A 15436-nucleotide genomic window follows, 5' to 3' on the forward strand; every position below is an offset into this window, starting at 1 on the left:
TTAATACCAAACCAGTTCCAAGACACAGTTTTCATAGAAGGCAGAAAATTCCAAATATCTTTGTCTCAGCATTGAAATAGTAATTTGGTGAGGAGGAGAAAAATAATAATGGCCATGCACTGAGCACATTCCCCAGCATTACAGTGTCCCTTACTGTATCATGGCCTCCTTCTGTAACTGCCCTCTCCTATTGTCACTCACAGTGAAATAAAACATGATTCATGATATATATTTAAATAGACTTTAAACATTAAAGCTAGAGAAAATTATGAAATAGCATTAACTTGAAGTGACTTCTATATCACAAAACTAGCAAAATAAAGGATAATAGATTATTTCTTCATTAGAGCAAAATTACAAGCACTCAGTTAGTTGAATAGGTCCAATGTTTTCTTTATTGTTCTGGCTTTAATCTGATCATTCTCTTTCCATCATGAAAACAAAAGCAGACACTCAATTTGGAAAACTCCTACTTAACTGCAAACATAAATTCAATAGTTTGTGTCTATTGGGTTGTATTTACCTATGCAATATGGAACAACTAGAGGAGATTTTATAACATTTGGCATTCACAGTTTTAGGTCAGACCTCATAAACTATTTTTCAAGTGACCTAAATTTTTCTCTACTTACCTGTGTATAAGCAAGTGAATGTTTAGATACACTATGAATACAGTAATTTAGATCATTTATATTCCCTTATTCAATGATTAATGAAAACTGCAATACTTTCCCCAAGGGGAACATGACTCAATTATCTTCTGGTTCAAGATAGCAACATGATGATTTACTCAATAATTAGAAAGAAAAACTGTTATGCAATAATTTACTACATGTGATATTTACAAATAATCAAAGTCCTCCAGCCTGTGATTATTGTGATGCCTTATGATGATTAGTACCATTAAGTACATTTCTTTTTTTGCACTTATTGTACTTTTATTTTATTTTATAATTAAATTTATTGGGGTGACACTGGTCAACAAGATTATATAGATTTCAAGGGCACATCTCTATGACTCATGCTCTGTATATTGCATTTTACACCCAGTGTCAAACCATCTTCTGTCACTATAGGTTTGACTGCCTTTATCCTTTATTACTCCCACATCCCACACCCTCTGACAGCCACAATACTGTTGTCTGTACCTAAGAGTTTCAGATTTTATCTCATATATGAGTGAAAACATGTGGTTCTTAGCTTTTTATGACTGACTTAGTTCACTTAGCATGATATTCTCAAAGTCCATCCACATTATGGCAAATGGCAGAATTACATCTTTTCTTATGGCTAAGCAGTGTTCCATTGTACTATGTACCACATGTTCTTTACTGAATCCTCTATGGAAGAGCTATTATTGAAGGACACTTTGGTTGTTTCCATGTTTTGGCCACTGTGGATAGCCCTGCAATGAACATGGTGGTGCATGTGTCTTTGCCACTCAAGCTTTTTAGATTTGGGGGGTATGCACTCAGAAGAGGTGTTTCTGGGGCATATGGTAACTATTCTTATTTTTTTTAAGGACGCTCCAAACTGCTTCCCGACATGGCTATACCAGTTTACATTCCTACCAGAAGTGAAAGAGGGTTCCTTTTTTCTACAATCTTTCCAATAATTGTTATTTTTTGTCTTATGGTGATGATAGCCATTCTAACAGGAGTGAGGTGGCATCTGATTATAGCTGTGATTTGCATTTTTCTAATAGCTAGTGAAGTTGAGCATCTTTTCATATATCTGATAGGCATTTGTATGTGTTCTTGGGAGAACCATCTGTTCAGGTCCTCTGCCCATTTTTAAGTCAGATTGTTTGTTTGGTATTGATTTGTATAAGTTGTTTATATATAAGTTAGGTATAAATTCTGTCAGAGCTGTTGTTTTCAAATATCTTCAACTTGGATGGCTGCCTTTTTGTTCTGTTGGCAGATTCTTTTAATGTGCAGAAGCTTTTGAGTTTGATACAGTCCCCTTTTTTTCCACCTTTACTTCCTTTGCCTTTGAAGTCTAATTCATAAAATATTCTCTAAGATCAGGGTCCATAGCTTTAGTACCTTCTTTGTAACTTAGTGTTTCGGGTCTTAGATTTAGGTCTTTGATCTATTTCAATGTAATACATCACATAAACAAAATAAAGGGTAAAAATTACATAATCATATTGAGAATTGCAGAGAAAGCATTTGGGAAGATATCTGTTTATAATTAAAACACGATAAAATAGAAAGAAGATCTATTGACATCATAAAGGCCTTATAGGACAAACACTCATCTCATATCCTACTAAATGGAGAAAAACTGAGAGCTTTTCCTCTAAGATCAGGAACAGGACAAGATGACCACTCTCAGCACTCTTGTTCCAGGTAGGACTGGATGGTCTAGCCAGAGTAACCAGGGAAGAGAAAGTAATTAAAGACAAACAAATCAAGAAGAAAAATAATAAAATTTTTGCTAATGACATGATTCTTTATAGTGAATACCTTAAAGACTTCACTTAAATCACCTTTAAATACCTTAAATCAACATAGTTAAAATGTTCATATTACCCAAAACAATCTACAGATTTAATGCAATCATTATCAAAATACCAATGACATTTTTAAAAGAAATAGAATAAGAATATCATTGTAGTTGTATGAAACCACAGAAGACCCCAAACAGCCAAAGCAATTTGCAAAAGAAAGAAGAAAGGTGGTTGCATCACCATCCTAGACTTCAAATTATACCACAGAGTACAATAATTAAAACAACATGGTTGGCAGAAGAACCAAGACACAGTGTTGGGACAGAACTGTGGAACAGAACTGAGAGCTCAGAATAAACCCAAATGAATGTGGGCAAATAATTTTCAATAAAGGAGTCAAAAAATTCAATGGAGAAAAGAAAGCCTCTCCAATGAATTGTGCTAGAAAAAATTGGAAAGTCACATGCAAAAAGAATGAAATTAGACTGTGTTCCCATACACAAAAATTAACTCAAAATGGATCAAAGACTTAAGTATAAGACTTGAAACACTGAATTACACAGAAGAAATTAATGGAGCTTGATCTTACAGAGTATTTTATGAGTTTGACCCCAAAGCAAGGAAATAAAGGCAAGAATAAATGAATGGGACTATATCAAACTAAAATATATATAATTTCCTATATGTATTTCTGAGAGTTTGTATTTGAAAATGATTGTGGCTGAGGTTCTTTATTTTATTACTTGTTTATAAGTTTTTTGAAACAATGAAATAACCTTGTAATGATATCTATTTTTTCTTTCCATCAATATGGCATTTTAGCGTGTTAGAATTCTCATAAAAACAAAACATCATAGAACATGGAATCTATAACTGGTACCTACACTAAGATGACTGAGCTTATTCTCTTAGAATGTCCATCTCCACCTGGACTGTGTAGATGGTCCTGCTCCTTATGGTTCTGACACTGAATGGTATGATTTCAATGGGGACAATGTATTAGGGATGTTAATGAAAATTAATCCATATTTCCAATCCCCCATGTAATTTTTCCTTAGTAAACTACCCTTTGTAGACCTTTCTTACTCCCCAGTCATTGCTCCCAAAATGCTGACCAATTTCCTTTCAGAGAACAAACCTATTTGTTATTATGGCCATGCCTTGAAGTTTTATTTTTTGTGTGCTTTTCCGGACACAGAATCCATTACCTTTGCTTCTATGGCTTACGACTGCTATGTCACCATTTGTAACCCTTCACTGTATTCTGTTGTGATTTCTGAGGGAATTTGTATGTGGTGGGTTGTCTTGTCATACATCTGGGGCAACAAGAGCTCCTTGGTACACAAATCCTTTCCACTGATTCTGAAGTACTTTGATAAAAGAAAGTTATAAATCTTCAGGCCCTGTGAATTTGTAAGGAATCACATTCTCTCATGGAGTTCTACCAATGTTTATTGCTTTTTCTAGTTACTGAAAATAGAAAAAATCAGCAATTTAACTAATAAGATAGATGATGTTAACACTGCACATCCATTTTCTTCTTTCACAACTGGGGAATTTCCAGACATAAATCATGGCCTTTGAAAACTGCACCGTGTTTACAGACTTCATACTCTTAGGACTCTCTGGCAGGCGGGATGTGCAGCAGGGGCTCTTTGTGCTCTTCCTGCTGGTTTATGGCATCACTGTGATCACCAACCTAGGCATGATCCTGCTGATCAACATGGACCCCTAGCTCCACATGTATTATTTCTTGAGCAATCTGTCATTCAGTGATGTCTGCTATTCCTCCACTGTGTCCCCCAAAATGCTGGCTGATTTCTTATCTCAGCAAAAGAAGATTGCATATAATTTATGTGCTGTACAGATGTTTGTTTTTGGTACCTTTGCAGATGTGGAATGTGTCATGCTGTCTGTTATGGCATATGACCGTTATGTAGCAATTTGTAATCCACTTTTGTATACAACAGCCATGTCTGGAAGAGTTTGTACCCAGCTAATGACTATTGTATACATCCAAAGTCTGGAATATTCTGCAATCTTTACTTATTGCCCAATTTGGTTGTCATTCTGCAATTCCAATGTCATCAATCACTTTTTCTGTGACTTCCCACCCTTACTTGCCCTCTCCACCTCAGACACAACCATCAATGAGATAGTGATGTTCACTTACAGTAGCTGTGTTCTAGGGTTCAGTATTGTTACTGTCCTCCTCTCCTACAGCTACATTGTAATCACCATCCTTAGGATGAAATCAGCCAAGGGCAGACACAAAGCCTTCTCTACCTGTGCCTCCCATTTAATCACTGTGGCTATGTTTTATGGGACACTCCTCTTCATGTATTTCCAACCCAGCTCAAGTCACTCCATGGACACAGACAAAGTAGCCTCTGTTTTCTACACAGTTGTCATTCCCATGTTAAATCCGCTGATCTACAGTTTGAGGAATAAGGATGTGAAAAACACTCTGAAAAAAGCAGTTGACTCTAAATTATGTTCTGATTGAAGCCACATTTTCACCTGTAGTGTTTATTTGAAGATCCTGAGAGCTATAGTTTGGGTATTGGATATGCATTTTTATGGGTTCACCAGTGCCTGATGATAAGTATTTTTCATTACTTATCATTGTGTCTAAATTAAACTTAGGGACCAGTCATTATTAGTCTTAATTCATTCAGGAGTTTGATATTCATTATTATTGACTCACCACGGTCCAGTGGTAAGTATTTTCCTTTATTTATCATTGTGTCTCAATTAAACATAGGGAATAATTATTACTGATCATAATCTTCTCCCCTAGCTAACCTAAGGGAGAGTAGTAATAGGTAAACTTCACTGTTTTTCAAGGAGGATTTTGTCCCTTCCGTGTCTATTTACAGGTGAGTCCCAGTGAGACATCATGGGGTGAGCAACCCCTCTACCAATGCCAATTCAGCTCACCCTTCCAAGGTTCCATGTTTTTAAACAATGGGCATAATAAACTTGCTCATTTAGGGGGAGTTCATGGATTAAAATGGGTTTTTTTGTCTTTTTCCTATGTAATTGTCTCACTCTATAAATATTGCATCATAACACTTACAAGTAGTAAATAAGTAAATAAGAATAATAAAAAAAAACCTTTGGCCTGAACTGAAAATTTCATTCATGCATGATTCTTTCCATTCTTGTTCAGAAACATTTATATCTGACTACTGACAATGCCGTTGTTTCAGGATGTTTTTTGTTGAATCAATGAATAATGTCCTCTGCAAAACTGAAGCAGTAAAGAGACTTTGTAATTTTTCTAAAAAATACGAAGCTCCCTTCAATTTTGTATTTTATGCTAGTATGTTCATCTTAGACAAAGTTCATCAGTTCTTCTTTCTTTCAGCCTAGTATGAATAAGTTTCAGGGACAGGGATCCCATACAGAGAACTACCTGGATCCTCTATTCCTCATCATTCTGCCCCCAATTTATTAACAAATATCCAGAGAATCAGGAGCTGTAGATTCATCCTGCACCTCAGAGTATTCACTTCAGGCTATGAATTTCCCTTCTTGTCCTCAATGTGGAGAACAGACATGAACCTATCAACAAATGCACAGAAATGTATGAATGGAAGTTGGGCTTAATAACACCGGGACCTCCTCAAGGTCACTGGAAAAGAAACCTGCATCTTGATGTGAACACATTCTAGTTAAAACAAAATTTTAAAAAATGAATTGCCCAACTGATACAGGCTGAATTGTAAAGGCATAGTTATAAACAAACGTATGTGTTCAATGGAAAAATAGTAGAATTCCATTTGTAATAATTTTATATTTGTTGTCTCTTTATCTCTGAAATAAACTGGAACCATGTTTTACACACAACTTTAATAGTGGTCATTTCTGAGTATGTCATTGCTATTCCAGTAGCTTAGTTAAATTAATTGCTTGTGTTGTTCTCCTTGCAGTCAATTAACAATTACCAGCTGTGAAAAACAAAACACAATTTTGATTATGTTTCTAATGAGTGATTCTTATGAGTGATTATTTTGTTTTATGTTGTTTTATGTGTTCTCAGGAAGGGAGCAAGGAGACATAGTTTTCTGATTCCAGAAGGACAGGGTACTGGGTGATAGAAGGTTTCCCATTCATGTCCTCATCCCTAATATTAGGTATGCCTATGGTGTATGGAAAATGCTGAGTGTCATGTGCTTCCAAGCATGATAGAATAAAACAGGACACTAAATGCATGTGATTTTCAGCAGGTAACTTGCCATCAATTAGTGATTGGAGAGAGTTTTAAGACAAAAGTAACATTACTCTTACCTCTTGTCTTTTATAATGCCAAATAATTTAATTGCTGTTCATAGAATATTTAACTCATCAGAACCTCTGTTCATTGTCCAAACCCCTCCCACTCTCTATTATTTTATTAAAAACATACATTTATGAAACATAAATGTATTCATATCTGTGAAATGTAATCTCTTTATTTTGTATAAATTTGGATTGGATGGTCATGATTCATATATATGTTTAGGTAAAAAATATCCCATTTCAATTATATATATTTTTAAAATGGTAAAATAATAGCTTTTACATATACTCAGCAAGTAAAGTCATTGTTCCTGTTTGTCTCTTCTTTTCATTTTAAGAGAATGTTCAAATGAGAGAAAGGCTAGGATAAGAACGGACTTTGAAGTGACACACCTGAATGCAAGTTTTTTCAAATCCTTTCCTGTCTCCAGTAAAGTCAATAAAAAGAAAAAGAGGAGAAAAAATTATTTTCTTGTTATCTGTGTAACCCTAGAGAACTTAATCCTGTTAAGCCTAAGTTTCCTCATCCCTTTATTATAGATTTAATATATATATTAAAAGGAGGAATATAGATAGATAGATAGATAGATAGATAATCAAACATTTATGAATCTTGAAGAGAGTTTCTAAGATCATACAGAGCCAACCATCTGCTCATCAGGAGCTAAAGCCCTGGTGCTGAAAGGAGACACTGTGTCCTTGCTGGCCTCATGTCAGGAAGTGAAGTCTCCAGGATCCACCCTCATCTGCAGTAGAGCCTTCTCACCCCATGGTCAGATTCCTGTGTGCATCCTAGCCTCAGAGATTGTGGGGCTCTCTGCCATCCACCTAAGAACTCGTATAGCCTGACCCTATCTTTACTCTTAGAACTGAGTAGAGGTTTTATCATGGCCACCCATGCTGACCACACCATTCCCACGTGCAGCACAAATACCTGGACCCACTCTATTAGTCTAATCCCAAACCCCACACTGCCAAGAAATGACTTCAGATCCTTAATCCCAGAGTACCTCATGCCATGCTGTTCTGCTTGTCCCTATCCCAAGGACTATGGTTATCATGGCACAATTAGCTACAAAGGAACCAATATTCATCTATTACAATGAACTCATGTACTCTGGACTTTTTCTGTTCAGTATTTAGAAAAAAAGCATTTGATTCTCTTCACTCATAGGTCACCATTTTATTCTTCCCTATTGAAACCCCACTTTGGCCACAGCCCTACCTCACCACTGATCTACATAGTCCAGTTTTGGAAAGATAGCTCTTCTTGCAGTAAAGGTATAAACCAACATACCTTTTCACTATCCGAAGGCTTTCCTCACTACTCCATCCTCTCTCCCTCTACTCAAACTCACCTGAGGTGTACAAGGTCTGTCCAGAAGGTATCTAGCCATGGAATATGAAAAATAGAGACTTTTTTTAAGAAGTCACAAGATATAAGAAACATTGGGCAATAACAAAGACAAAGCATCTCAGTCTCCATCAAAGTAGGTACCTTGGGACCTCACACAGTTCTCCCAATAGCCATCATCTGCACTGTGATATTTTTTCAATCTTTTTGAGGGTCTAAAAATCTTCCATTTCAATGCTGATTTTAGTCTATAGCCTTTGGGAAAGTCTACAAATCCCAGGGTGTCAAATCTGGGCTGGAGGTGTCTTAGTTGCCTGAATGATCAGACGTTTAGTCAAAAAACCTGCAGGAGACATGATGCACTAGTGGGCACATTGTGTGATGAAGCTACCACTCACCAGTTGCCCATAGTTGCAGCCTTTGGAATCATCCCAACGGTTTCCACAGGAATGTTCAGCTTAACATAAAATTTGATGCAGATTCCTTGCTCTACTCACTCAGTCATTTTGAATGTGATGGCACACAGCACACATGCTCACTCAATGGCATCTACTTCCCCCACTGACTAGTGCAGGAAGTGTTCATTGTTCACACAGGCGAGTTTTATTCCACTCTCTGTGGTTGACAACTACATCAGTGTGGCACAAACTGTTCACTTTATATTAACAGTGGCTGGACTTTTTCCAGGCATGACTCGTATACCTTCTTTCAACTTACAGTCCTAACTTCAGTTGGGTTCATTCCCAAGAAGACAACCACACTGTCATCCCAGCATCTGTAAGTTCCTCTTCCCATCTCTAGCTCCTGAACATAGTCTCCTTCAGTAATTTTTGCATAATCAGTCAGTGTTATATGTCAAATTCTTAACCATAGCTCTTTATTTTTGCTCAGGCATTAATATCTCCAAGCACAAGCACTACCAGGGATGACAGTTAGTGTCTTTGTATAATAATCCAAGCAAATAGCTATGTGTGGTAAAAATCTGGTTATCAAAATTTGTTAAGTAAAAACTGAAATAATTCTCTTGATATCAATAAGTGTGTGGCTCCATAAGAAGAGGCAGCATACTCAACGGAGCTTGACATCTTCTGTAGAAACACACTCTGAACTGCGGAGGCAATGACAACAATATTCAGTCAGAGTGGCTCTTCCAATCTCATTCTACCTGTGACCTTCAACAAACCACTCTTTCTCTTTGAACCTCAGGTTCTACTCAGTCAAATGAGGGACTAAAACTGAATAATCTTAATTATCTATTGAAGGTACTGCATCCTGGATTACATTAACATGAATCTATCACTGCACATACCCATTGAGCATGACTGAGACAATGGCAGATGGCTGGGAATACACTCATACCAATGCAACACATTACAGCTGTAAGCCAACCAGACATGAACTGGAAGTGGCAGTGATAGCAGAGAGTTTGGGATGCAGGAGTCCCACCACCATCAAGCTGGTCTACTTAACAGGCCTTCCATTCTGTATTTTCACTGGGAAACACTTTATAAAAGGGAACATTCAACTTTGTTAGTTGTCAGGAATATCAAATACTCTAAATAAGGGCCATAATTAAAGGAAAAGATCCTGTTACTTATTGTGAGGATGTTCAACAAGGCACCCACAGAAGGGTAGTGTGTTATGGCCAGGTGGATTGGCAGACTTCATGGAGAACTGTGTGATGGTATTTAATAAATCTAAATTTTATATGCAGACACACACACACATTTTCAACTCCTGGCTTTATATACAACCTAAATGGGTGTTTGTGTCTATGAAAGTTTTTTACAAGAGTGTTCACACTAAAATTATTGGTACTAACAAAAGAGAAAACAACTCAGGGCCTACCATGCACGTTAAAGTAGATCAATAAACAATGATACAGTTCTACTAAAGAATGTTGTACACCAATGGGATCCATGTTTGCAACTGAAAGTAACAATGTGAGCAACTGTATAACTGCCTACAGGAGCACATGCTTTAGGTGTCTGCTTGTGCTCACTTCAAAACTATTCTACAGTGATAATATTAAAGAATGTAATTATTCCTTTGGATTAAGAGACTAGTGACTTAAGAGGATTTCTAGTGCCCTGACCTGTGTGGCTCAGTTTCTTGTGTGGCATATGCAAAATGAAATGTCACCAGTTTGATTCCTAATCATGACCCAGGCCTGAGCTCCAGGTTCAGTCTCCTGTCGGGACGTATACAAGAGGCAATGAACTGCTGTTTTCCTCTCATAATGATGTTTCCCTCCCTCTTTTACTCCCTTCTTTTCCTTCTCTCTAAAAACAAATCAAAATATTTTTTAAAAAGGATAACCTCAAATGGATGGCTTTGATGATTCTGGTAGTTTTCTATTTGATGTTCTGTCTTCATCACAAGGGTATTTATTTTAAATTTATCTAGCTATATACTTATCATTTAAGAAATATAGTGTACATTATATATCAAAAAGGTTACCCAGAATGCAAATCTATATATGCACCACTAGATTCTAAGAAACTTTATAAATTTATTGTTGTAAAAGGTTTAGTTCCAGTGCTGCCATGTCTACAATAAAGTCCAGTATATTCTTGGAAAATAATTGAGGGAATTTTAAGGAATATTTCTGTGATAATATGTCACTTTGCTCACAAATGATTACTCTATTTTGAAGTAAATATGTGTTATTCATAATATGAGCACTTTCTTTTTAAATTGATGTTCAACTACAGTTGTCTCCATTTTCTCCCACTACGTCAGCCCACATCCCCCATCCCCTCCTCCCACCCTCAATCCTACCACACTTTGACTTTGCCCATGTGTCCTTTATGTGTTTATGTTCATTGATGACACTTCCCCTATTTTACTCCATTATTCCTCTCTCCTCTTTCCTCTGGTTACTGACAGTTTGTTTTTTATTTCAATGCTGTTGGTTATATTTTGCTTGCCTGTTTGTTTCGTTGATTGAGTTCCACTTGTAGGTGAGACCATATGGTATTTGTCTTTCAACTCCTGGCTTATTTCACTTAGCATAATGCTCTTCAGATCCATCCATGCTATTTCAAAGAGTAGGAGCTCCTTCTTTCTTTCTGCTGCACAGTATTCCATTGGGTAATTGTACCATAATTTTTTTATCCACTCATTTACTCCTGGCATTTAGGTTGTTTCCAGTACTTGGCTATTGCCAGTTGTGTTGCTATGAATGTTGGGGTGTCTAGGTTCTTTTGAGTTGATGTTTCAGGATTCTAAGTGCATAATCCCAGCATGGAATTGCTGAGCCAAAAGGCAGTCCCATTTTTTGTTTCCTGAGGAAATCCTTAGTGTTTTCCAGGGTGCATTCCCAGCAACAGCACACTAGGGTTTCCTTTTCTCCACAAACTCACCAGCACTTGTTTGTTGATTGGTTATACTGGCCATTCTGACTGGTGTGGAGTGATATCTCATTGTGGTTTTAATTTGCATGTCTCGAATGGCTAGTGTCCGTTCATGTGTCTTTGGGCTTTCTCAATGTTCTCTTTGGAGAATTCTCTGTTCATGTTCTTTGCTCATTTTTTTTACTTTCTTTTTTAAAATATATTTTATTGATTATGCCATTACAGTTGTTCTTTTTCCCCCCTTCATTCCCCTCCACGCTGCACACCCCCACCCCACCATTTTCCCCTTTAGTAAATGATCACGTGTGTCAAGTTCTTTAGATTCTATATTTCCCCTACTATTGTTGCCTTCCCCCCTATCTATTTTCTACCTACCATCTATGCTACTTATTTTCTGTACTTTCTCCCCCCTTCTTCTCCCACTCCCCTGTTGCTAACCTTCCATGTGATCTTCATTTTTTTAACTGTGTTGTCTTTCTTCCTGGAGTGGCGTCCTGTGAGTTCTTTATATGTTTTGGAGATCAAAGCCTTGTCCAAGGTATCATTTGTAAATGCATTCTCCCATATGGTAGGTTCCATTTACATTTTGCTGCTTCCTTTAGCTGTGCAGAAGCTCTTCATTTGATGAGGTCCCATTGGTGTATTCTTTCTTTTATGTCCCTTGGTCTAGGGGAGATATAGGTGAAAATATTTCTGCTTGGAATATCTGAGATTTTTCTGACTATGTTCTCCTCTCAGACTTTTATGGTATTGCCACTTCTAATATTGTTTCCAGGAACAGGGGGGATTAGGGAAGCTCATTTCCTTTGGTGCCATTACCAAGCATAAACTCCCAGAAATGGAATTGCTTGGTCATAAAGCAATTTTCTTTTTAGTTATTTAGTTAACTCTATGCTGCTTTCTATGTGACTGCACCAATCTGCAGGCTCACCAACAGTGCATGAGATACTCCTCTTTTGCATACCAAAAAAATACAAATGGTTGTAAGAAAATAGTATAAACAACTATATGCTAACAAATTGGACAAATAGGAGGAAATAGATACATTCCTAGAAACATACAATCTTTCAAAACAGAATTGGGAAGAATCAGAGAATCTGAATAGACAGATTACAACTAGAAATTGAAGCAATAATCAAAAAACTTCCAACAAACAGAAGTCCTGGACCAGATGGCTTCACAGGTGAATTTTACCAAACATTGAATGAACACTTATTTTGGGGAACTTTGATGAATTTAGTAAAAATATCTAAAAGACTCTAGTTTACTTATTACCTTTTTTTTTCATTTTTGTATCAAATAATGAGTTTCTTAGAAACAACTCAGGATGTATGTAACATAACATATATGATAATATATGGTGATTATTACATATCATAAAACATCTCACTCTGATGAAAAGGCCAAATTGACTTTATTTACATTTATATGCCCTTAAAGTTAATTTCGTAGGATTTATTTTAAAGAAGAACTTAGCTATGATAAATTCTGTATGTATAATTATACTCATATTAAAATTTTATCATCTAAAGATTCTCTATAAACTTACAGGATACCAGAAAAGAAGAACAAATAAATTAATGTAATAAAGTTTGCATTGACATTATCAGATTAAGTATTTGTATATAAGCTGTGTTTATTCTGATGTAATTTTTGTTTGAATATAAAAATCTGATGAGACAACAAAATTTAATTTTCCCTAAGCACTATGATGATAGTCAGTTTTTTCTGTATTTCCAAAAATCATTATTTTGTAAAAATGTTTAATGACTTTGTATATGTGTGTGTTTGTGTGTGATGTGAGTGGTTTTTTTTTGTGGAATATGAGATAGAAAAAATATACCTGCATAAAATTTGGTGAGCTGGAAGTAAAGAGTGCTCAGTGTAGTCACTGTACCATTGCTAAGTAAGTATAATATTAGGCATGAGGTAGGGAGGGGGAAAAAGCTGCGTTTTAAAAAGGCCCATGTTTCTTTCTCAATTACCCAGCCTGTGGGGAATAACAGATGATGGAACATCTTATTATACCTGTCACTTGTTCCTAAGAGACCAGCACCCAGGTCCACACACAGCCATGTTTTTATAAACTAGGTCACTGAGGGGAGTGTGCTGAACCCTCTGGCAGACAGACTGCAGGCAACAAAGAAATCTGTTATCTGGAAGAGGTACAGGTTTTAACTGTGGTTTTCTCATTTCCATTTTAGATTTCTTTAGCTTTTTATCTCTATTTGACAGAAAGCATATTATAAAGCTAATGGAGGGAAAGACATATTATACAAATATTTACTTACTTTTATCAATCTCATTATTTTAAAGACATTCATAAATGACAAGAAAGAATAAAATGTGAGTATTATTTATGAAAGTGGTTGGGCATTTTTTTGTTTTTACTCTCTTATCTGTACTTTTACATATTTTATAAATATTTTCAGTTTGAAATGAATTAAAAATATCTTTACAAGCACATATAATTAGATGAGTTCAGACCAAGAGTTTTGGAGAGTTGTAACAACTGACAAATAGAAGGAACCACCAGCTTAACTGCTTAGACACTCAGATGATTTTGCCCTGCACTTGCATTTCCTTCCTCCACAACCAGCGATTTCCAGACCTGAGTGATGGACATTGAGAACTGCACTGTGTTTACTGACTTCATACTCTTAGGACTCTCTGGCAGGCAGGATGTGCAGCAGGGGCTCTTTGTGCTCTTCCTGTTGGTTTATGGCATCACTGTGATTGCCAACCTAGGGATGATCCTGCTGATCAGCATAGATCCTCGACTCCACACACCCATGTATTATTTCCTGAGCAATTTGTCTTTCTGTGATGTCTGCTACTCCTCCTCTGTCTCTCCCAAGATGCTGGCTGATTTCTTATCTGAGCAAAAGAAGATTGCATATAATTTATGCGTGGTTCAGATGTTCTTTTTTGGTGCCTTTGTGGCCGTGGAATGTTTCATGCTGTCTGTCATGGCATATGACCGTTATGTAGCCATTTGTAATCCACTTCTATATTCAGTTATCATGTCCAGGAGAGTGTGCATCCAGCTGGTGGCCACTGCCTACACTGTAGGTTTCATGGATACCACCATCTTTACCTATTTCACAACTCTATTTTCATTTTGCAATTCCAATATTATCAATCACTTTTTCTGTGACTTCCCACAATTACTAGCCCTCTCCACCTCAGACACAACCACCACTGAAATAACATTGACTGTTTCCTGTAGTTGTGTTGTCGGGTGCAATGTCATCATTGTCCTCCTCTCCTACATCTACATCATAACTACCATCCTTCGCATGAAGTCGGGTGCAGGAAGACACAATGCCTTCTCTACCTGTGCTTCCCACTTAACTGCTGTGGCTATATTTTATGGGACACTGTTTTTCATGTATTTCCAACCTAGTTCAAGTTACTCCATGGACACAGACAAAGTGACCTCTCTTTTCTATGCAGTTGTCATCCCCATGTTAAACCCACTGATCTACAGTTTGAGGAACAAGGATGTGAAAGGTGCCCTGAAAAAAGCATTTGGCACTAAATTATGTATTGGGTGAAAGTGTGTTCCATCACAAAGGTTGTATTTATAGATGTTGACAACTAATGTTTATGGACATGGCACAGTTTTCTGTAGTCTCACAAATATAATTCTGGATATTTCCTTACCCACCTTTGTGTGTAAATTGAATGTAGAGAATAGTCATTATGAACCTTTATGTCTTTGAACTAAGGAAAAGTAGTAATAGGTTTACTCAACTGTTTTTCAAAGAGGATCTTTGTGTACTACTCTGCTCTCTTCATGAGTATATATATCCCAGAGTGATATGGTCATAGTGCCATCTTCCTCCATGTTTAAAATTCCATTTTTTTAAGCAATGATTTTAATAAACTTGCTGAGCCAGAATGGAGTTTTAATAGTTTAAGTTAGCTTTCATTTTCTTATTTCTATGTGCTTGTATCATCCTATAAATTTCCCATCATTAACAC

At 36.5% G+C, this 15436-nt stretch overlaps 2 protein-coding genes across 2 annotated transcripts; both read left to right on the top strand.

The window, feature by feature from the left end:
- The first annotated feature begins 4028 nt into the window (after nucleotides 1-4028).
- LOC128626489 (olfactory receptor 8U9-like) lies at nucleotides 4029-5054 on the top strand. The gene is given in 1 exon segment (XM_053659054.1): nucleotides 4029-5054. A coding segment is annotated over 1 exon segment (1026 nt).
- Nucleotides 5055-14067: 9013 nt separating this feature from the next.
- Nucleotides 14068-15006, top strand: LOC119064001 (olfactory receptor 1052-like). The gene has a single exon (XM_037165582.2). The coding sequence runs from the start codon at nucleotides 14068-14070 to the stop codon at nucleotides 15004-15006; it is 939 nt and encodes a 312-aa protein (XP_037021477.2).
- The last annotated feature ends 430 nt before the right edge of the window (nucleotides 15007-15436 follow it).

Source organism: Artibeus jamaicensis, unplaced genomic scaffold (assembly GCF_021234435.1).
Source record: "Artibeus jamaicensis isolate MK-2021 breed Jamaican fruit bat unplaced genomic scaffold, CSHL_Jam_final scaffold_614, whole genome shotgun sequence".
Taxonomy (NCBI): Eukaryota; Metazoa; Chordata; class Mammalia; order Chiroptera; family Phyllostomidae; genus Artibeus; species Artibeus jamaicensis.